Raw genomic sequence first — 24,326 nt, forward strand, 5'->3', positions numbered from 1 at the left:
TTACAACAGGTGGCACATGGTGGGTAGATAATTCTAAATCTTAAGTATTGAGTTTGTTTTATGAGGTGGGGGCACTGCCGCATATGCAGTAATGCTCTTCTCTTGCAGTCTTCTGTTCCATACCTCCTGATGAAGACGTTGTACAATAAACACACCACGTCGAAACCGGTTGAGTTTTGTCTACAAGGGATGTGATCCACACCACGTGTTCATCTTTAGATCTGCCCTTGCGATAGATTGTTTTAATAACTTTTTTCTATTGTATGTCTTTCTGCTCTTATAAAAACCAAAAAAAACATACTCAAATTATTAGATGGGATGTGAGGATTGTGCTCGCTCCCCAGTATGAATTACCTTTGTCATTTTTTAGCTTATGTTGTCTGGATGATTGTCACGTTGAATGTTGTATGGGTTGAATGCTGCACTATGAATGGTTTGGATGTTGGACTAATTTTTAGCCATGTTTTATATGTACCTCCATTGTTGTGATATGAAATAACATGTTCTTTAAAGCACTGTGTCATTAACTGATCATTTTTCAAATTTCTGTATCATGATTAAATAAATTTGATACAATTTGTAAGTAACACAGTTTTGTGCTCTGGACATTTTTTCTGGATTTCTGCACCATTTTGCCAAGGCCATGTCTATTTAACTAATTTGGTTCCATAACAATTAGTGTGTTCACCTGCATCTCCGTGTGTACACGGCCAATATTTGGTTCATCCCTACAATTTATCCATTCAAATGCGGACCCAATATCAGCACCTAATAATAATCATTCCGGCACACAGACCTTGATTTATTGGCTCCAGGAGATATTCCTTTTCGCTTAATTAAGCGCATTTGAATTTTCCTCTAACTCCTTTATGGCAGTACAAGTAATGCTTTGCCGCTTTTTTACTCATTACGTATATATCCCGTTCATCTTACATACCGCACTGGCTAATTTAACCTTTTATGCGCGTTGGGTCTTCAAATGCAGACATGGCAGGCAAATTCTGCCTTCTTCCATTCGTTTACCATCAGCTTACTTCACCCAAGATGGCGACCATTTTCGAGTCACCATTGACTTTGTAGCTCACACTGTCTAGCTGTGTCCTCACTCGGAGGCTCTGTTTTTAAATGTCCCCTCTTGCTCGCGCCCCGCGCTCCAGCACAATTCTGTTATTCCTCCTGCAAACAGGTAAGACGCTTTGTCCATGACCCCTTGATCTGTTCTTACGATGTGGCTGACTGCTGGCGATATATGACATCGGCATGCCGCGGCTGCAAAACGCTACCTCTTCTTTTCTTTCTGTTTCTGCATGCGGTTATATAATAAGTATCGCTGTGAGCTCCTCAGAACAGCAACACATGCCTATTTGATCACTAGCCTTATTTTAAGCTAACAATTGCCTCATTATCTAATTCTCTAACCACTTGCTCGTGAATGTTATAGTTTACCTACTGACAGTGATTTATACCTTATTTTCTGAATTTAGACCTTGCCGCGTCTGCGAAGCATTAGAGGTATTTTATGACACAATTTCCTCTACAATGCACCAATCGGGTGTCTCCTAATTTCGGTCGAACTAATTATATGCTCATATCTTGATTATAGTTGAAGCACTTAGAGGCACCTCCTTGCCTCTCATGACTTGAAAAAATTACTCCAAATACAATGTACTATTTCACCTATATAACCTTTCGGATTACCGCTACTTGGCAAAAATATCTCTGATCGCGGTGGACTATTACTACCGTAACTAGCACTTTGTTCTTATCTTCTTGTTCTTTGTTTTGTTTTTTCTGTCTCTCCCCTACTTCCCTTGCATTTCTTCGGTCTTTTTCACTTACCTACATATGCATAAATATGTTTAATCATTCTTGATGACATGTGAAAAACGCAATTTACAATTGATTATTGTAATTGTCTTATCTTGGCTTTCTGCCCCTTGTGTCACCTAACATGGTGCCTTGGCTGTTACAAATGTTACTTTATCTAATTTTTCATTCCAATACGTGGAAATATTGTATATATGATATATCAATGTGACATACCAGCCTCAGATGAAGAGCCAGTAAAGCTCGAAACACGTGTCAGGCTGTTTGACCACCCTAAATAAATACCAGACTGCATTTCAATCTTTGCACTCCTTGGCGGAGTATGTTTGGGGACCTTCTGCTCATTCTACGATAAAAGAGGTTGAAGAATGCAGGACACCTGGGAGATAAAGAAATAAAAGGGATGAACTCGTGTATGGAATGTGTAAAATGAAGATATGGGGAACTTTTTCTTACTGTTTGTAAATCCTGATAACTGCTAGATGTCACCAGAGGAGGTGAGGGTGGATATTAGAGGAAATACACAAGGTGGTGGGGATAGTGAGCAATTACACAACAGATCTTTTGAGAAAGCAAAAGGGACCCAATAGATCTACGTAGGATTACCAGGTCTATTCAGTGGGGTACAAATACAGGAGCCGGGGGATGAGTCAGAGACGGAGGGAGAATTTAGCCGGTCAAGAGCTTGGCTAGACCCAACTCAATGCCACAATCTGTGATGCCAAAGTGAACACTGGTGCACTGATCTGAGTCCAGTCACAGAGGGCTGTTCACACAGCAAGAGAACTGATTAAGCATGACAGATAGCAGGCAGTGAACTACAACAAAAACACAGAATACCACAAAAGAAGCAATGCTCCCGTGTAATGAATGCAGATCTTAGAATGACACAGGCAAAGGGCTCATAGATCCTGCTCTGAATAGCAGACATGCGTGCACACGTGTGATACCTCTGCGACCCTCAACTATAAAAAGGCACCGTTCCTCAAGGGCAGGGTGCCAGATGTGCACATGATCTAGAAACACATTACTTCGGACCTCCGTTTGTCTACGCTGTGTGGTCCCCCAGGTTGCACTACAAGGTAATAGGTTTAGGACATGTGCCTGGGCGTGACCTCGCTTGCTCACCAGCTGAGCCCTAGACAATGGCATGCATCTTCAGTGGTCGAAGAATGAATTTTATTATTGACAGATTTTACTTAGTTTTGGATATTTACTGAGCCAGGACCGAGCTTTGAGAAGCTGCAGAGCACTGCACATGAAACATTGATTGGATTACATTTTAGAGGGCAAACTAACAAGAGGGCTGTGGTACATTGCATTTAAGCAAAATGAGCAGTCATTTGGGGTGGCTGTTGGTTTTGGGGGTGTCACTGTCCGTGAAGTCGGTGCTCCTTGAAGAGGCGGTCTTGAGTTCCTTTCTGAAATGCATTAGAGTGGGTGCCAGTCTAGTCTTGATGGCTTGGCATACAGTTCCACAACCGAGGGGCGATGAGTGGGGCGAAGATCGATGAAACCTGTTTCCTGAGTTTTTTTCTTTTTTGCAGCTCTAATCTGATCAGGTCCTGGTTTCTTGTGCGCATTGCCCACAAGAGTTGGTGACCTTTTCATCGAGTTTTGAGGGAGCGAGCGGCTGGTCATGAAGTTAGTGCGTGCTTGTACGGGCCACCGCTCTAGTTCAACCGGCATGGGTACAGTATGGTCAGATTTGTGGAGACCTTTTTTGAGGCAGGTTATGGCCTGGAAGATGCTTCTTATTGGTACCAGGGTGAAGGTGGGTAGGCCAGGGTGCATGGCATTTCCACCCTCCAGATGAGAGAGGACCAGAGCCGGCACTACGGATCAAACCTATTGCCTGGATGGGAGGGCTTGATTTTCCACAAGACAGACAGTTGATACCAAGCTGCTATGCTATGTGAATTTTGGAGGAGAGATGACCCTCAATGTGGAAGCCCAGGGACTTGAAACATGGGGTTAGCTGTGGGGGGTGTCTATGTAAAACTGCTTGTATCTAAATGCCGACTTTAGGTTACACTGGCATGCCAGTGAAAACCAGGCTACAATATTTGTTATGCTGGCACCTCCATTTATCAGAGATGTTAACATTTTCAGGGCTCGACTATGTTTCTCACTGCCCGGTCCCAGTCTCCCATCGCTTGCCACCCCTGTTTATCATACTGCCCACACAGCAAACATGAAGTGTCTCTGCATACGTGCCCGCCATCAGCCGGCACTCACACACCACCTCAGTGGCAGGTTCTAGCCAGCATCTGTATGCCAGCCTCCTTGGTAGCTGTCATCGGGATTTTCACGTAATGTCCCGGTCAGGTAGCCACCCATGTAGCCTTCCAGAGAAGATCAACCACTTTATCACTAAGGAGCACAGTGGAAGCCAAATATTCCAGGATTGTCACGAGCAAGTGATGCTCTCCAAGGCGTCATCATTCCCCCACCTACCAAAAAACAGAGCATGGTGCTAACTGGTAACATACTGCCCTCTGGCTGCTGCAGAGCACTGCGAGACACACGCATGGTGCAGCACCCAAAGAAGGCAAGCCCAGAGAAGGCAAGCCCAGCGAAGGCAAGCCCAGCGAAGGCAAGAAGCGGTCTCTTCCTCTACACCTTGGGAGTCGCTCAGAGGCACGAACGGCCCGGCTCCTACTTCACCCTCCCTTTCGCTCTGCTGTTAGCTTTAATACCACACTTCCCTACAGGTACCAACTCTACAACGTAGGCTCTTTGACCTCAGCAATCTTGCTTGAGTGCCACCTCGCATTCACTGTCCAGGCCTCCTCCATTGCGCAAGACTCTGCTTCAGCCCACCGAAGGCTTCCATGTACTACTCACCATGAATGTCGCTTCCTGTGTGTGGGGTATAAAGGCACTCATGGCTTGTCCTCATATGCCCCATAATCGTTGCCCTCTGATCACGTCTACACGGCTGCCCGCCCACTCCCACCTTCCAGCACACTTGCGTCTTGCTTTCCTTTGCTAACCTCGGAATAACCCTCCTTCACTCAACTCCGACCCGTACACCCTTTCACTTCCTCTCAGAACTCACCTTCACTCTCGCTATTTTTCTCTTTGCTTCATGGATATACGGCTCCTCATCATTTGCTCTTAATGTTATGGGATCGCAGTGCTAAACATCCACGAAACGTTCAGAGCTATGTAGGAAACCTAGCAAGCATTGCTGCCCCGTAGTGTCAGTGCTGCACCACCAAGCCCCTGTTTCTCTGAGGGGAACCAAAGCCACCTAGTGCTAGCGAACCCCCTTTTCTTTGGGCAGGACAGCAGGGGGGCCCAAAAGGCACTCTCTAGTGAGGGAATTCCCAAATGAGTGCAGTGCGCTGTGACTGGTCCTCCTGGCCTTGTGGAGTACCTGGGGTCTTTGACCCTCTTGATGGGGGGAGAGAGCAGGGACACACTTGTCTCTTGGTGGATGTTGTTGAACCCTGCCTCAGCTGGTTCTTCATCCTTTAGCTGCAGCCTGGTCCCTCTCCACCACTGGATGTGTGGGTGCAGTGTTGCTCCCTTCCCCTTATTCTTGTTCCCGTCTCTTGTCCTCTCAATGTCCCTTCTTTCTGCTCTCGGACCTCCTTGCCGCTCTTCTCATTCGTTCACCTCAGTTCTCCACCTTTTTATCCCCTTCCAACACTCGTTTGCTTGCCGCTCTTCCACAGCTCTTCTCTCTAAATACCTCACCTCACTATTCTCCTAACCTCCTTAGCATAATTTTCTTCCTTGAACCTGCTGTCTCTTTGCTGCCTCCTATCCTATCTGTCTCCACCTGTATCCCTTACATCTCTCCGCTATTTTCTACGACCTCCACTCCTCTTTCATCCCAGCTCTTCTCTCCACCTTTACTCTTCTCCTCCCCAGATCTTCCCTCCGCCGCCTTGCCTCTCATTTCTCGCTCCTCCACTTTCTCACCACGTTCCTCCTCACCATACCACCATGCTTTGAACACCTCTGCGCCCTGTACACGGTACTTCTTCACTTGACCTAAGGCTCAATCCACTGTTAGCCCCACATGGGACTGGGGCTTGCGTTTCTCAATTGCACACGTGAGTCTACGTGTGACTGCTGTGTCATTGGTTGGTGCTAATGCAGCCTAGCATGTGCCTGCTGTCCTGGATTTGTTTCCCTGCTGTGGCAGCGACTGCTGTGTCTAGGGCTCAGTTTCCTGCATCACCCCAACACTTCAATAGCTTCAGGTGCACAGTGCCTGGCTTTCTGCGAACCTCGTCTCTCTTTTAGGCCTAGCACAGACAGCCATGGAGTGGGCTCCACTGACTGTCATGATCTAGTGTGGTGTTCTTGCCTTGCGGCCCAAATGTAACTAATTGCCATGATGCCCAGGGTGGCTCTGGACAGCGTGGCGGGGAAAGCGTGCAAGTCTATGGATGGACTGTCAGATCCTCCTGGAGCCTGTGTCATGGAATGGTGGCAGTCTCCAGGACTGAGGACCTCCCCACCCCCCAGTCCCATCCACTAGCCTCAAGCATGTGTCATGGAACGGGTGGCAGTCCCCAGGACTGAGGAGCCCCCCCCCACCCCCTCAGTCCCGTCCACTAGCCTCAAGCATGTGTCATGGAACGGGTGGCAGTCTCCAGGACTGAGGATCCTCCCCCACCCTCAGTCCCGTCCACTAGCCTGAAGCATGTGTCATGGAACGGGTGGCAGTCTCCAGGTCTGAGGATCCCCCCCCCCCCACCCTCAGTCCCGTCCACTAGCCTGAAGCATGTGTCATGGAACGGGTGGCAGTCTCCAGGACTGAGGATCCCCCCCACCCTCAGTCCCGCCCACTAGCCTGAAGCATGTGTCATGGAACGGGTGGCAGTCTCCAGGACTGACGACCACCCCCACCCCCCAGTCCCGACCACTAGCCTCAAACATGTGTCATGGAACGGGTGGCAGTCCCCAGGACTGAGGAGCCCCCCCGCCCCCTCAGTTCCGTCCACTAGCCTCAAGCATGTGTCATGGAACAGGTGGCAGTCTCCAGGACTGAGGACCGCCACCCCCCACCCTCAGTCCCGTCCACTAGCCTGAAGCATGTGTCATGGAACAGGTGGCAATCTCCAGGACTGAGGATCCCCCCCAAACCCTCAGTCCCGTCCACTAGCCTGAAGCATGTGTCATGGAACGGGTGGCAGTCTCCAGGACTGAGGACCCCCCCCACCCTCAGTCCCGTCCACTAGCCTGAAGCATGTGTCATGGAACGGGTGGCAGTCTCCAGGACGAGGGTTCAACCCCACCCCCCAGTCCCGTCCACTAGCCTCAAGCATGGGACCTCCGTCACAAAACCCCCTTTCATCTCCTTTGCATTTCAACCAAATGTGCAGGGCCCTCATCCCTAGCTCTCTGCTTCTGCAGGGCCCTCATCCCGAGCTCTCTGCTTCTGCAGGACCCTCATCCCTAGCGCTCTGCTTCTGCAGGACCCTCATTCCTAGCGCTCTGCTTCTGCAGGACCCTCATCCCTAGCTCTCTGCTTCTGCAGGGCCCTCATCCCGAGCTCTCTGCTTCTGCAGGACCCTCATCCCGAGCGCTCTGCTTCTGCAGGACCCTCATCCCGAGCGCTCTGCTTCTGCAGGACCCTCATCTCTAGCTCTCCGTTTCTACAGGACCCTCATCCCTAGCTCTCTGCTTCTGCAGGACCCTCATCCCTAGCGGTCTGCTTCTGCAGGACCCTCATCCCTAGCTCTCTGCTTCTGCAGGACCTTCATCCCTAGCTCTCCGTTTCTGCAGGACCCTCATCTCTAGCTCTCTGCTTCTGCAGGGCCCTCATCCCTAGCGCTCTGCTTCTGCAGGACCCTCATCCCTAGCTCTCTGTTTATGCAGGACCCTCATCCCTAGCTCTCTGTTTATGCAGGACCCTCATCCCTAGCTCTCTGCTTCTGCAGGACCCTCATCCCTAGCTCTCCGTTTCTACAGGACCCTCATCCCTAGCGCTCTGTTTCTGCAGGACCCTCATCCCTAGCGCTCTGCTTCTGCAGTGACCTCACCCTTTGCCCATTAAGTGCCATCCCTATTCTTCCTTGCCTCCGGCTTCTTCCCATGCAGTGTGCTCCAGACTCTGGCGCTATTTGTGGCTTATGGAGACTGCAGTCTTGTGCCGTATTAGCTTGCGTCCATGCTTTCGCCTCTGCCTCTGCTCTACAGTCATTTGGAACATGCTATGCTACTCAGAGCAGCTTTCCTTGCTGCTCTCATGCCTCTTTGATTACACTCAGGAACCAATACCCATTCCTACCCGGCTTGGAGCAGTCCCTGTGATCTTCCCTGCCAACGGTGCACAGTGACACTGTGTAACCAGTTATGGAAGATGACCTGTTGATCTTTGGTAAGACGGTTGACCTCAGAACTTGCTCCGTCATCGATTATGGCGCAGCCTCCTCTGCACTCTTCCTGTGATGACCTCCATGGACCCAGCGCATGTCCTGCTGACCTTGCTCCCACAGAATCCCAAAGGCATCCTTGTGCCGCCCTCCAGCCCCTTCTTGTAACCTTACCAGTGTGTTCACACAGAGCAGCCACTGATATCTGATATTTGAAGAATGCTGGGAAAAAAGAGCCAGTTGTTCATGTCCCAAGATTTGCAAAGAGAAAAGTTATTTTAGGCACCAGCCCAGTCAGTCCTACATCAATGCCGCTGGGTGTCATCTAGAAATTCACACGATTGGCCTACTTCTGCCACCTAGAGTTCTAGGCTTACAATATCCGCGTGTGAGCGACGAATCCTGCACAGCAGACAGAAGGCACACAACTACTGTTTTCAGCCACAGTGGAAAGAAGTGGGGTTCAGGATGCCGCAAGCTCTGCATTTGATCAGAACAGGTCACCCACCTGCGGGCGCCTGGCCTCGGATAACCAGATGCTGCAATGGGCGCCAGGTAGAGCGTGCACAGGGCTTCCCCAAAGAGTCTAAGGGTCTCAATGCTTCCCTTTCAAGCCTGCGCAGCCATAGTGACGGGAGATCTGGAAGCCAGCTCTGGAAGTGCAGTTATAGCAGTGCTTCGGGGCTGCAGGAGAGTTCCCAGCACACTGGGCCACAGCAGAGAAAGAGCCCTGCAAACAATCAATGTTCAGAATGGAACAGACACCGAAGCTCCTGACTTCAGATAGGAGATCTAGTCCTTGCCCAGAGCAGCCTGTAGAACAGAACAAGGCAGGCACACCTGTCCCCAGGAATGTAATCAGAGGTGACTATGACTTGGAGAAAAAGGCACTTGGTCTCCAGAGGGCCTGATACGCAGGTGCTCCAATATCCCAGAAAACTTTGCTCATTCCACCCATGCAGGGGCGAACCAGGCGTGTGCCAGCACACGCACATTGATAAAAGCTGCCCTGGGAGTCCCATCACACTCCTGCTTTGCTTTAACCTGGGCTAAGGGGGCAAATGTGATTAAGCTCCACTAAACCCTGGCACGCAGTGACACTCTTTCCAAATGGGCTTTGGTTGTTGGAACACTCAAACGGGGCTCTGTCCGTGCTGAAAGTAGATGCCCTCCCAGGCCACCGCGCGGCAGCGGCAGAAGAACACCCACAGGTTGCAGACGATGCCTTTGTCAAAAGGATTCGTTTCCATGTCGCAGTGCTTCAGGTACGAGATCCGGTGATGGGACATGAACTCCCAGGTCGTGACGTTGCAGGACACCAGGTACAGGTGCGAGACCAGCAGGAGTATCACCACCATCGTAAAAATGGCAACTGTAAGGAAGGCCGCCAGAAGCACAGCATTGTGTCTCAACCAGTCCCACGTGGGCGCCTCTCCGTGGAAACCAGACCTGGAATTTCAGAGAAAAGAAAAGCAGATCAGAGGCGCTCATACTGCTGAGACCAAAGCATGCATGGCACTGGTTCTTCTCCATTTCTAAACCTCCACCACCCCCACACTCTAGCCCAGCAAAGGGGCATCGCCCTTCTGAAAGCCCATGTGTGCCCACATATTGTCAACTGTGCCATAACGTGGGTCTCAACACCCTGGAGCGCCTCCAAAACATGCGACACAATGTCTCACCTACATGCGTCTCTGTGGAGGCTGGATTCATGTACCCCTACCTGGGTAGCCCCAGTGACCGGCCCAGTCCCTACAGAATCCTCCTTGCACCCATGGGGCGAGTCTGAAACAGAGCGGCCACTTCACAATCTGCCTGTGCACTATCAGAGCATCGGGTGCCCCAGTTACAGTTAGCACCCCTGCAGCCCCAACCTTGTTCACTGAGACTGAGTCCTAGCAACAGTGGACACCCCACAGCCCCCCAGTCATTCAAACGTTAACATCCACTGTGTGCCGATTGCAAAGGTCCTAGGTGATGTGATCTGGGGCTGGACTCCAGCACCTGCTAAGAAATGCAGGCCACCGTGGGGCCAGGCTCCAGCACCCGCTGTGATGCAGGCCACCGTGGGGCCAGGTGCCCGCTAAGTGATGCAGGCCACTGTGGGGCCAGGCTCCAGCACCCGCTAAGTGATGCAGGCCACCGTGGGGCCAGGCTCCAGCACCCGCTGTGATGCAGGCCACCGTGGGGCCAGGTGCCCGCTAAGTGATGCAGGCCACTGTGGGGCCAGGCTCCAGCACCCGCTAAGTGATGCAGGCCACCGTGGGGCCAGGTGCCCGCTAAGTGGTGCAGGCCACCGTGGGGCCAGGCTCCAGCACCTGCTAAGTGGTGCAGGCCATTGTGGGGCCAGACTCCAGCACACGCTAAGTGATGCAGGCCACCGTGGGGCCAGGCTCCAGCACCCGCTAAGTGATGCAGGCCACCGTGGGGCCAGGTGCCCGCTAAGTGATGCAGGCCACTGTGGGGCCAGGCTCCAGCACCCGCTAAGTGATGCAGGCCACCGTGGGGCCAGGCTCCAGCACCCGCTGTGATGCAGGCCACCGTGGGGCCAGGTGCCCGCTAAGTGATGCAGGCCACTGTGGGGCCAGGCTCCAGCACCCGCTAAGTGATGCAGGCCACCGTGGGGCCAGGTGCCCGCTAAGTGGTGCAGGCCACCGTGGGGCCAGGCTCCAGCACCTGCTAAGTGGTGCAGGCCATCGTGGGGCCAGACTCCAGCACACGCTAAGTGATGCAGGCCACCGTGGGGCCAGGCTCCAGCACCCGCTAAGTGATGCAGGCCACCGTGGGGCCAGGTGCCCGCTAAGTGATGCAGGCCACCGTGGGGCCAGGCTCCAGCACCCGCTAAGTGATGCAGGCCACCGTGGGGCCAGACTCCAGCACACGCTAAGTGATGCAGGCCACCGTGGGGCCAGGCTCCAGCACCCGCTAAGTGAACCACCGTGATGCCAGGTGCCCGCTAAGTGATGCAGGCCACTGTGGGGCCAGGCTCCAGCACCCGCTAAGTGATGCAGGCCACCGTGGGGCCAGGTGCCCGCTAAGTGGTGCAGGCCACCGTGGGGCCAGGTGCCCGCTAAGTGATGCAGGCCACTGTGGGGCCAGGCTCCAGCACCCGCTAAGTGATGCAGGCCACCGTGGGGCCAGACTCCAGCACCCGCTAAGTGGTGCAGGCCACCGTGGGGCCAGACTACAGCACACGCTAAGTGATGCAGGCCACCGTGGGGCCAGGCTCCAGCACCTGCTAAGTGATGCAGGCCACCGTGGGGCCAGGCTCCAGCACCCGCTAAGTGATGCAGGCCACCGTGGGGCCAGGCTCCAGCACCTGCTAAGTGATGCAGGCCACCGTGGGGCCAGGCTCCAGCACCCGCTAAGTGATGCAGGCCACCGTGGGGCCAGGTGCCCGCTAAGTGATGCAGGCCACAGTGGGGCCAGGCTCCAGCACCCGCTAAGTGATGCAGGCCACCGTGGGGCCAGACTCCAGCACACGCTAAGTGATGCAGGCCACCGTGGGGCCAGGCTCCAGCACCCGCTAAGTGAACCACCGTGATGCCAGGTGCCCGCTAAGTGATGCAGGCTACTGTGGGGCCAGGCTCCAGCACCCGCTAAGTGATGCAGGCCACCGTGGGGCCAGGTGCCCGCTAAGTGGTGCAGGCCACCGTGGGGCCAGGTGCCCGCTAAGTGATGCAGGCCACTGTGGGGCCAGGCTCCAGCACCCGCTAAGTGATGCAGGCCACCGTGGGGCCAGACTCCAGCACCCGCTGTGATGCAGGCCACCGTGGGGCCAGGCTCCAGCACACGCTAAGTGATGCAGGCCATCGTGGGGCCAGGCTCCAGCACCCGCTAAGAGATGCAGGCCACCGTGGGGCCAGGCTCCAGCACCCGCTAAGAGATGCAGGCCACCGTGGGGCCAGGCTCCAGCACCTGCTAAGTGGTGCAGGCCATCGTGGGGCCAGGCTCCAGCACCTGCTAAGAGATGCAGGCCACCGTGGGGCCAGACTCCAGCACCCGCTGTGATGCAGGCCATCGTGGGGCCAGGCTCCAGCACCCGCTAAGAGATGCAGGCCACCGTGGGGCCAGACTCCAGCACACGCTAAGTGATGCAGGCCACCGTGGGGCCAGGCTCCAGCACCCGCTAAGTGATGCAGGCCACCGTGGGGCCAGGTGCCCGCTAAGTGATGCAGGCCACCGTGGGGCCAGGCTCCAGCACCCGCTAAGTGAACCACCGTGATGCCAGGTGCCCGCTAAGTGATGCAGGCCACCGTGGGGCCAGGCCCCAGCACCTGCTAAGTGATGCAGGGGCACCTGCAGGCCATCGTGGCAGTGTGGGGACGATCCCCTGGTCTACCCACCCTTCCCAGATAGCATGGCAGGGACTTGACACTGGGCACCGCCACTGAGCAGTGTCTCTTAAGGGACTGGGTACAGTGTAACTCAACTACTGAGCCACTGTGGCAAGGCAGCACACCTCAAGAAGAGAATGTGATATAACCAACTGGAGTATGTGCGACATACACACAGAGAAACAAGCGCATGAGCGCCGGAACTCATGAATCAGACACACTTGCAGGGAGGATGGCAAATCGGACAACACATGCCTGGGCAACAATTTCCAGACGTCACCGGTCCCAGATATTGGCTCTGTTTGCAGACGTGCACTGGGCCAGGCAGAGCACACAATGCGGCCAGAAGGCTGCCCAAGAGTTGAAATGGGCCAATCAGTATTAAGGAGTAATTATCCCACACACCTGTGAAAGACCCTGGGGGATCCAAAGGCACCAAGAGAGAACCCTGTCAAAGAGAGGAAACTTGGCAGAAGGATGTGAGAGTCCAGTGGGACTGAGGGTGCAGGGGAGGAGTATGAACAGGAGGCGAGAGGCAGGCAGAATAATGTACTCTGGTGTGGAGGAGGCCTGTGGACATGGCGCGGCGGAGAAAGGAAGTGCTAATGAAATAGCACGTGGCAAAACACCTGGGAGGGGTGGGGGGGGGGGACGGTGGGAGAGGAGGCGGTTAGGAGACCAGGACATAATAAGGAGAATCAAGAAGAAAGACAACCAGAAGAGGGAAAGGTGGCGGAGATGCCGGAGAAGGAGGCGAGTAAGACCCTGCTATGCTGAGCCAGAGACGTACCCCAGGCACACCAAATACCTGGCTAACCAGTGGAAAAGATGGTACGAGTGCAGAGTGGGGCTCTATCTTGAAGTGGGGGACTAGAGTCTTTCAGAAGACGAGGAGTATCACCCAGAAAGGGGGACCACGAGTATTAAAGTGACGTGAATCTCCCAATCAAAGTCCAGTGGGATGCCTTACTGCTTACGTCTGTTGACCCCCTGCTTCTTGTGGGGTCGTCTATTTGTGAGCATCAATGCCGTGCAACAATACCGAGAAGATTACAGCATGGAACCAACAATAACCAGATAGCGGGAAAAGTGCAGGGGACGCTTGAACACCCCACACTGTAAATGACTAAGAGCCTGTCAAGAATTTGCAGGAGGGGGCAGACACTTTCAGACTGCTGAATCTTGAGGAACTAACTTTGTTTTTAGACATTTTAAGAATTTCTTTTGCCTTATTTAAATTGTAAGAGGCGACAGAAGGCATCCTCTCATTTGGTGCGGCTGTGTTTTGACTGGTGCACAGAGGAGCAAAGAGAAACGCGGCCAACAATTCACGTGTATTGCCCAGTTGCCCGGCAAATGGTCCCTTTGAACTGTCACCAGTAACCGCCCCCAACTCTGCCCATGGCTGCAAAGGAAGGAAGCGGGTGAGAAGCAAACAGGAGTACAAGGCTAAAAGTGTGGTTTAATTGCCTCATATACAAAGTGAAACTGCATTCTTAATAAAAGCACGCTTTGTGACATGGCCAAGGCACATGGCGTCACATTACATCTGGTACAACCATATGTGGACCCAGTGAATGATACACAACGTGTTCCTGTTACAAGTGGAACCCACAATTCTCCTCTGAACCAGTGGTTTGAGGCAGGTGGTTACCCTCACAGTCCCTGTATGTACATGTAGCTGGTAGTTTTTGTGTCAAAGGTTCTTAGGAGGGTTTTTCAATGCCACTCTCCTGGGATAGGACTCTAAAAAGCCAACATAGGGTTATCAAGGTTATTTACAACCCCATTTGAGCAAAGCCACTCGCCTAAGTAGTGTTGACCAAGCAGCAAGGCTGAACCAAGGAGGAACTTGCCACTTTTGTGTAGTACAGTGAACCATTTGCAGACATGATAAGGAAAGGACACACAAATAACACTCATTTATCATGGTTTGCTTGTTAGGTATTCATTTCAATACTGCACTAAGGCACACTTTAAATATTCCAAGGCAAGTAAAAATACTTTAGTACATATATAGAACTCACATTTGGGTAACCCACTAAGGGTTATACACTACTTTAGAAAGTAGGAAGAACAGGTGTTAAGTACACATCAAAACATAGGCCTTATAGGCCTTATAGTTATAAGGCCCTTGTACGGAAGGCATGGTATCCACAGTAAGACATACACAAGTGACTGTGATGCTGGAAATGCATTGGAGGGACAAGGCCTCCCTGTCCTTGTCCTGTAGTCCTTTTTCATTTGTGTTCTGTATTGTTTTCTTCCCAGGAGTCCACGTGGGACTCCTGCCAGTGCAGCTCTTCCTGTTTTTGGTTTGGTGTACAGACCCATGGGATAGATACCCTTATGGCACCCATGGGTGGGTGTGCAACCTTGGGCCCTTAGTGTATTTTTCTGGGCACCTGTGTGTGGCCCACAGAGCAGGGTATGGGCTGGTGACAGCTTCATGCTGAATTTGACAGGTGCTCGGAGTATCCTCCATTTTATGATATGATATTTTATTTGTATCACGCTCGTACACAAGTGTTTCAGAGCGCGACTAGGCAAGGGAGGGGAACAGGGAAGAACACAACACAACAACGATCATACTAGGCCCAGTGACACTGAGAACGCGCAAGTGCATGGGAAAGGGAAAAAGTGCATGCAACGCCGAGGAGCATCCGCCGGTGGGTTTCCCGCCACCCAAAGACCGTAGAGACGCCGGACCACTCAACGCCCTGGCTGGACCATAGTTCTTCACAAACTCTCTGCAGTCCTGAACTATCTACATCGAGGTGCCCTGCATGCCTCTTCCTTGCAGGACGGCTTCTCTCCCTCGTCAACGAGCACCACTGAGACCGAAGCTGCCGCCTCGACGCAGAGTTCACTTTCTTCAAGGGATCTCGACAATCATGGCTCCTACTTTAAAGGGAACCGCTCAAGAATGATCTGTCAACGACTCGTCGTCGAACTCTGCTATTCCAGGTACATTGGGGTGGTAGAAACATTATAGAAGGAAAGAAGACTCATTGAACAATATACGGACTGGGATTGTAGCATATCCTTATTTTACAGGTTTCCCAGGTGGGGGGATCTCCACACAGAACTTTATCTAGAGGTAGGGGCCAGTATTATGCCAATTGTTCTAACCAACTGCTTTCCTCCTATATCTATTGTTGGTTACCTTTATTAAGTGATTTGTGTGACATTTAACCAGAGTACAGTTGATGCACTTTAATGACATCTGATAATAATTGTGGTACCACTTACAACTGTATATATTTACCATTGTAGATTTACTGAGCACAAAGTGAGTTATTGTTTGTTTGTTTATTTATTTATTGTGCGCACCGGACCGTGAGGTAGCAGGGCGCATAACACAAGAGGACTTACAGCTTGGTTACAGAAGTTACAAATATACAGAGCATGGTAAAAACAGTTTTCTTGGCTCCACAGGGTGAAGGTAAGGCAGTAAAGTGCATATACAATACGTTGTGGAGACAGCAAGTCATCATATAGCTGACGTTTTACATCATAGCAAATCTATATAAGTACAGTACATGCAGAGGATACGTGGGGCGAATGCGGGTTACATAGCATTCTAGGTGAGCCATTTTATTGTGTTCTTTCTGAATTTGTTGAACGTTTGGTCAGATCTCAGAGCGTGAGGTAGGGAGTTCCACAACTGAGCTGCCCTGACTGGGAAGCTGGACCCTCCAATAGTGGTCAGTTTAAATCTGGGCACTAGCAGGCAATTGGGACTGGCTGTTCTTGTTGGTCTAGTGGACATTTTTCTAGTAAAACGTTCTGTTAGGTAAAGAGGGGCTTTGTTATTTAAGCATTTGTGGATGAGGGAGGCAGCTTTGAGGTTGATTTTTTTCCTGGGTAGAGAGCCATTTGTGTTTGCGTCTTATTTCAGAAATATGTGCTCTTCTGGGAATACTTAGGGCCGCTCTGAGTGCATTATTTTGGAGCACTTGTATTCTGTTGATGGTTTGTTTGGTTGCCCCTATGTAAAGGGAATTACAATAATCTAGTTTTTCTAGGATAAGGGCTCTGGAGAGGATTAGGCAACTGTCATCTGATAGGAATCGTTTCCCAGCTCGTATTAATTTACATGTATAGGCCGTGGTTGAGGCCAGTGAGTTTACCTGTTTGGTGAGGGATAGGGTCGAGTCGAGGTAGAAACCTAGCGTTTTTATTTCTCTGGCAACCTTGATAGTGTTACCATCGATGATAAATGCAGAGTAATTTGGGTTGAGTTTAGAAATGCGAGCAGCGGTGCCCAAGATGATGAGCTCCGTTTTGTCATTGTTCAGGCAAAGGCCATGGTTGGCCATCCATGCCTGAACAATGCTATAGACTCTGTTCACCAAAGCCAGATTTTCCCCGTAATCCCCGGAAAGAGGTAGGAGAATCTGGGTATCGTCTGCGTAATTAGTATAGGTGATACCCAGATTGTCAAGATCGTCAAATCAAAGAGTGGCTTGGTGAAGATATTGTAGAGTGTTGGCAAGACACAGGATCCCTGGGGCACACCACAAGTAATGGGTATCAGGTCTGCTGCCACTAAGGGGGAGAACACCCTCATGGTCCTGTCACTGAGGAATGACTGTATCCAGACTATAGCCTCCCCTGAAAAGTGGGCCACAGAGTCCAGGTGATTACACAGGACTCTATGGTCCACCAGGTCAAAGGCGGCTAAGAGGTCTAGTAGGAGGAGAAGGCACTGTGGTGATGGGCCTGTAGTTTGTGAGAATGTTGGGGTCCAATGTTTGTTTTTTCAGAAGGGGGAGTACCCAGGATTCCTTTAGGTTGCGCGGGATGGTGCCAGTAGTAAAGGAGGCATTAATAAGTTTGGTGATGAAGGGAGCTAGGTCTCTAGCCGCGTCCTTGATCAGTTGTGCTCGGCATTGGTCACCTTTGCAATTGGATGGTTTGAGTCCCAGAATGGTTTTCTCTACCTCGATCACTGAGACCTTAGAGAAGTTGAATTGAGTGAATTCTTTGGGTTTAGGTATTGGTGTTTTGATCAGGGGAATTTGGGTTTGGGAGGATAATAAGGCTTTCTTTAGAGCAATTTCTGTTTGGAGGTTGGCTACTTTGTTGGTTAGTGCCAGCTGTATGTCTGTGCACCAGGTTTGATCTTTTATGGAATCGTCCTGTACTGCAATGGGGTATTCCAATTCCTTTAAGATACAGAAGAGCTCCTTCATACTGGAGTTGGCTTGGGGGATCCTGTTGTTATACGTTTCTTGTTTGGCCAGGATGATGTCCGTTTTGTATTGCGTTGAGATATTTATTAGATTAGTTTTATTTTCTGCGGTGGGATGTCGGTTCCTTACTGTTTCGCATTTTCTTTTCTGTAGTGTCAGGTTTTTTTAGGTGGGGCGTACACCAAGAGTTAAGATGCTTTTTTGGTTTGCTGTTCCTAACTTTAAGTGGAGCAATGCTGTCGAGGGCTGTGGTCATAGCATTATTGAATTCCTCCACTAGAAGGCCTGGGTCAGTATGGTCTGGTAAAGAGTTAAGATTCGGTAGGATATGGGGCAAAATATTGTCTGCTGTAATATTTTTCTTGTTTCTGGTTAGTATAGGTGCGGCGAAGGGGGGTATTAGAGCAGTGGGTCTTTTAGTATTTAGAGTAAAGGAGATTAGGTGGTGGTCAGTCCATATTTGGGGGGCGATCGATGTAATGAAGAAGTTGCAGTTGTGACTGGCAATCCAGTCAAGAGTTCTCCCTTTGGTGTGGGTGGACATGTTCACTTTCTGAGAGAAGCCTAGTTCTGTCAGGATGTTGGCTACGGCGGTGGCCTGGGGTTCATTGATATCATTGTACCCTAGGTTGAATCTCCTAGCACTAAAGTTTGTGAGGAGTTTTTTTAACTTCTCAGCTATAACAGTGGTAATATCTTCATTGAAGGTGCTGATAGGGCCTGGGGGTCTATAGAGGAGATGGATATTTAATGTTTGAGAGTTGGCAGTGGGTAGTTTAATGGAGAGAGACTCGCAGGATTTGAGGTTGGGTATAAAGGTGACTCTCATGGAAAGATTAGTTTTGGCGATGATCGCTATTCCTCCGCCTCGTGCATCTAGTCTATCAGCTCTAAGGATAGTATAGTTGTCCGGGACTGCTAGCATTAGTGCTGGACCTGCTGCCTCGTGGAGCCAGGATTCAGTAATGGCGATGAAGTCGAGATCGTTGTTTAGGATAGTGTTCGCTATGTCTGTAGCATGTGATTATTGTGATTGTGTATATAACCTTGAACCTTAATTATATAAAACTGTGTTTGGCTTGCATATGCCGATGACCCATTGATTTTTGATAACACCAAGGTGGGGCTGCAACGGTCTCTTAATAGTTTTTAAGCAAATGCTAAAACCAATGGGCTAACAATGAATCCCTTGAAAACCCAGATTCTATCCTTCAGGAAAGTGAGGGTAAAAACTTCTGGCTACATCGGCAAGTTGGGCGAGACCCCCCGAAATTGGCTAAGACAGTGCGATACTTGGGATTCAATTTCTCAGCATACCCGGGCTCTAAGGTATTATTTGAGTCAACTTCAGATAAGGCGAAATTACTAGAAGCGCAGGTGGTCAGGATTGACTGAAGGTTTGGTAGGTTTTCCCTGAAACCTGCCCTGATCTTTTATGAGAGTAAAATAGTGCCTAAATTAATCTACGGCCTAGAATTGCTACCCGAGAAAGTGAGTGTAACAATGAACCGTATAGACGGCCGCATTTGGAGAAGATTGCTGGGTGTGCCGAATGCGATCCCTATCTCCGCAATCAGGTTCGAATTGGGTATTGTCTCAATGTGGGCACGGGTTCAGTGGGCCTGTGTATCTCTGTACTTCAGAATTAAAACTGGAGTGCCAAATACAGTGCTGGGAGGCTCAGGACAGAGAGACCAGCAGTAGTGCCGGGAGGCTCAGGACAGAGACCAGCAGTAGTGCTGGGAGGCTCAGGACAGAGACCAGCGGCAGTAGTGCTGGGAGGTTCAGGACAGAGACCAGCGGTAGTGCTGGAAGGCTCAGGACAGAGACCAGCGGTAGTGACGGGAGGTTCAGAACAGGGAGACCAGCAGTAGTGTTAAGACGGATTTCTGAACTCTGTCCTGGTGGCGCAGAAGTTCAGAAGGCCAACCTAATTACTTGGAACAGGGTAACCTCTGGACGAGCCAGACCAATCAAGGTAGCGATCGCGGCGGTCAAGACTAGGTCTCAAGAGGGGTGAGGGTGACTGAAAGGCCGCAATGAGCACACAAAGCAAGAACACTTACAAACTACTCCAAACAGTTGTTATATTAAAAATATATACACATTTATTTCAAGGCCTTTAAAACAATGACTGTAGCAAGAAAATCACAATATAACGATAGTAAACCAACACATACCATATCAACACAATATATATACAAATACAACAGGTCTCAAGCGTTATATGCACGAAATGTGTAGTCCACCTAAAAGGGAGGGAAAACAGGCAGTGCGCAATAATGCTTAGAACCAGTTCGCCTTCAGAGGCACCTAACTAGATGGAAGTCCGAGCCCTGCAAAGAGCCTTGTGCTCAAAAGTACCTGCACGCGCTGGTGCCAACGGGCAAAAGGAGAAGCTCTTCGAGGGAAATCAGGCAGTTCAGTTTAGTGCACAAAAGAAGAAGAACAAGTTCCGCGACTCAAGCGCAGCCTCCACAGTGGGCAGAAGCAGAGCGCACGTACGGAAAAGGGTGCTGTTTGACACAGCGGGGAAAAGCAATGGGCTCCTGCAGGAGGGCGACCAGATCCTAGCTATGCTACTCACCAGTCCCCGATGCAAGCAGACCCAGGCTTCTCCGCGTCAGTTTCAGCAGCTGGCAGGTTCAGAAGAGCAGGGAACGCCTCGTCGTCGCGTTGAGTAAAAAGACGTCCCAATCGAAGAAACCCGCACAGTTTGTTACCACAGCAGGCAACGGAGCGGCCGTGTGTATCTGAGCCAAATGTACACTACTCACTTCAGACCTGGGAACGCCAAGTGTACGAAGCGCGTGAGAGTGACAAGGGCTTGAAATACTACACAACCTGGCTGAGGTTAAAGAGCAAGACTCCCGTGTAAGCTGGTCAGTCAGCTGGATGGGCCAGTGCCGCTTCCGAAGGCTTACTGGCAGGAGATGGTGAAGATGCCGAGAATAGCTGTTCCCGCTATTCCAAGGGTCGAAGTACCAGTACAGGCCTTCTGGTTCGATCAAAGGTGAAAAGGGTTTCACAAGGCGACAGCAGTGCAGAGGAGAAGTCCTTCAGCGGGTCACCAGCGATTCCTCGGTCCAGCCTCTTGGTTTCAGGATACTTGGCTCCTGTATTCCTTCGTTCATGAGAACTCAGGAGATCGACATGGTAGTGGTGTTTCCAGCCCCCTCTTATCCACGGTTCCCTTTGCGCCAAAACGGAGGGGACCCAATGGGAGATCCGCTCATCAACACTCACACCATTCGTGGACCAATCACAGACCACGGTGGTCCCAGGCATTCACACCACCCTAGACTCTCTGGCACCCAGGATGTGTATTGGGACCAGACATCCCAGCCCACATCCTGGAGGCACACACAAGACATGTAGAAGCCCGCGAAAGCATCCGTGTTTCGCGGGAAAGTACATGCCCAAATAAGGAAGGCCCCGGGTCGGCTGGACCTGGGGAAGGTGAAGGGAGCAAGACGGTCAGCGGACAGGACAAAGGAGCCTCGTGGTCTGGCCATTTTCGGAGCCAGGCCACCATTTTGGGTTAAGCGCGGAATACGCGCTTAGAACGCCAAAAGGAGCTCAAAACACAAGAAACGATCGCTGCCACCATTCCCGTCCCTGAATCACTTGCACCGATCAGATACAATCCTAAACGAGTATCTAGGGCCTGTAGAAGGCTAGAGACCCAAGAGAGCTGTAACTTAGCTTACAGTGCCCTCTTGTGTCATGTTGCACGAAAGCCGCAACATGATAAAATAAACTACGGGAAACAGCGTTCCCCGGTACTGACTGTCTTAAGGGCATGTCAGTTTCCCCGTAAGAAAGGAGCGAAAGCCCAGAGGAGTGCGGCAGAAGGCTGCACTTCTCTGGCAAAGTCAAGAACAAGGTGAAAAACAACAGCAAAAAGTTTAGGGGTTGCCACATGGAAGGAAAATTACCTACAATTACGAAGTCTTTCCTAACAAGTAGTGCTGGGAGGCTCAGGACAGAGAGACCAGCAGTAGTGCCGGGAGGCTCAGGACAGAGAGACCAGCAGTACTGCCGGGAGGCTCAGGACAGAGAGACCAGCAACAGTGCTGGGAGACTCAGGATAGAGTGACCAGCAACAGTGCCGGGAGGCTCAGGATAGAGAGACCAGCAACAGTGCTGGGAGGCTCAGGATAGAGAGACCAGCAACAGTGCTGGGAGGCTCAGGATAGAGAGACCAGCAACAGTGCCGGGAGGCTCAGGATAGGGAGACCAGCAACAGTGCCGGGAGGCTCAGGATAGAGAGACCAGCAACAGTGCCATGAGGCTCAGAACAGGGACACCAGCAGTAGTGCCGGGAGGCTCAGGATAGAGACCAGCGGTAGTGCCGTGAGGCCCAGGATAGAGAGACCAGCAGTAGTGCCGGAAGGCTCAGGACAGAGCGACCAGCAGTAGTGCTGGGAGGCTCAGGATAGAGAGACCAGCAACAGTGCCGGGAGGCTCGGGACAGAGAGACCAGCAACAGTGCCGGGAGGCTCAGGACAGAGAGACCAGCAGTAGTGCCGGGAGGCTCAGGATAGAGAGACCAGCAACAGTGCCGTGAGGCTCAGGATAGAGAGACCAGCAACAGTGCCGGGAGGCTCAGGATAGAGAGACCAGCAACAGTGCCGGCAAGCTCAGGATAGAGAGACCAGCAGTAGTGCTGGGAGGCTCAGGATAGAGAGACCAACAACAGTGCTGGGAGGCTCAGGACAGAGAGACCAGCAGTAGTGCCGGGAGGCTCAGGACAGAGACCAGCAACAGTGCCGGGAGGCTCAGGATAGAGAGACCAGCAACAGTGCCGGGAGGCTGAGTTGAGAGACCAGCAACAGTGCCAGGAGGCTCAGGATAGAGAGACCAGCAACAGTGCCGGGAGGCTGAGGATAGAGAGACCAGCAACAGTGCCGGGAGGCTGAGGATAGAGAGACCAGCAACAGTGCCGGGAGGCTCAGGATTAAGAGACCAGCAACAGTGCCGTGAGGCTCAGAACAGGGAGACCAGCAATAGTGCTAGGAGGCTCAGGACAGAGCGACCAGCAACAGTGCCGTGAGGGTCAGGATAGAGAGACCAGCAATAGTGCCATGAGGCTCAGGACAGAGACCAGCAACAGTGCCGTGAGGGTCAGGATAGAGAGACCAGCAACAGTGCTGGGAGGCTCAGGACAGAGAGACCAGCAACAGTGCCGGGAGGCTCAGGACAGAGAGACCAGCAGTAGTGCCGGGAGGCTCAGGACAGAGAGACCAGCAGTAGTGCCGGGAGGCTCAGGATAGAGAGACCAGCAACAGTGCTGTGAGGCTCAGGACAGAGAGACCAGCAACAGTGCCGGGAGGCTCTGGACAGAGAGACCAGCAGTAGTGCCGGGAGGCTCAGGACAGAGAGACCAGCAGTAGTGCTGTGAGGCTCCGGACAGAGAGACCAGCAGTAGTGCCGGGAGGCTCAGGACAGAGAGACCAGCAACAGTGCTGGGTGGCTCAGGACAGAGAGACCAGCAACAGTGCCAGGAGGTTCAGGACAGAGAGACCAGCAGTAGTGCTGGGAGGCTCAGGACAGAGAGATCAGCAGTAGTGACGGGAGGCTCAGGACAGAGACCAGCGGCAGTGCCGGGAGGCTCAGGACAGAGACCAGCGGTAGTGCTGGAAGGCTCAGGACAGAGACCAGCGGTAGTGCCGGGAGGCTCAGGACAGAGAGACCAGCAGTAGTGCCGGGAGGCTCAGGACAGAGACCAGCGGCAGTGCCGTGAGGCTCAGGACACAGACACCAGCAGTAGTGCCGGGAGGCTCAGGACAGAGACCAGCGGCAGTGCCGTGAGGCTCAGGACACAGACACCAGCAGTAGTGCCGGGAGGCTCAGGACAGAGACCAGCGGCAGTGCCGTGAGGCTCAGGACACAGACACCAGCAGTAGTGCCGGGAGACTCAGGACAGAGACCAGCGGCAGTACCGTGAGGCTCAGGATAGAGAGACCAGCAGTAGTGCCGTGAGGCTCAGGACAGAGACCAGCAACAGCGCTGTGAGGCTGAGGATAGACAGACACCAGCAGTAGTGCTGGGAGGCTCAGGACAGAGACCAGCGGCAGTGCCGTGAGGCTCAGGACACGGACACCAGCAGTAGTGCTGGGAGGCTCAGGACAGAGACCAGCGGCAGTGCCGTGAGGCTCTGGACAGAGAGACCAGCAGTAGTGCTGGGAGGCACAGGACAGAGAGACCAGCGGCAGTGCCGTGAGGCTCAGGATAGAGAGACCAGCAATAGTGCCGTGAGGCTCAGGACAGAGACCAGCAACAGTGATGTGAGGGCCAGGATAGAGAGACCAGCAACAGTGCCGTGAGGGTCAGGACAGAGAGACCAGCAACAGTGCTGGGAGGCTCAGGAAAGAGAGACCAGCAACAGTGCCGGGAGGCTCAGGACAGAGAGACCAGCAACAGTGCCGGGAGGCTCAGGACAGAGAGACCAGCAGTAGTGCCGGGAGGCTCAGGACAGAGAGACCAGCAGTAGTGCCGGGAGGCTCAGGACAGAGAGACCAGCAACAGTGCTGGGAGGCTCAGGACATAGAGACCAGCAACAGTGCCGGGAGGCTCAGGATAGAGAGACCAGCAGTAGTGCCGGGAGGCTGAGGATAGAGAGA

The 24,326-nt window shown here is 52.1% G+C and overlaps 1 protein-coding gene across 1 annotated transcript in view; it reads right to left on the minus strand.

Moving 5' to 3' along the window:
- Positions 1-2,984: 2,984 nt before the first annotated feature.
- The window catches only part of ZDHHC12 (zinc finger DHHC-type palmitoyltransferase 12), a 97,209-nt gene continuing 75,867 nt past the window's right edge, over positions 2,985-24,326 (minus strand). The window contains exon 5 of the mRNA XM_069609182.1: positions 2,985-9,614. Coding sequence (XP_069465283.1) covers positions 9,299-9,614 — 316 coding nt within the window. The 3' untranslated portion in view covers positions 2,985-9,298. The remainder of the gene's footprint in view (positions 9,615-24,326) is intronic.

The sequence above is a fragment of the Ambystoma mexicanum genome, chromosome 8, assembly GCF_040938575.1.
Source record: "Ambystoma mexicanum isolate Mex_15411 chromosome 8, UKY_AmexF1_1, whole genome shotgun sequence".
NCBI classification, from domain to species: domain Eukaryota; kingdom Metazoa; phylum Chordata; class Amphibia; order Caudata; family Ambystomatidae; genus Ambystoma; species Ambystoma mexicanum.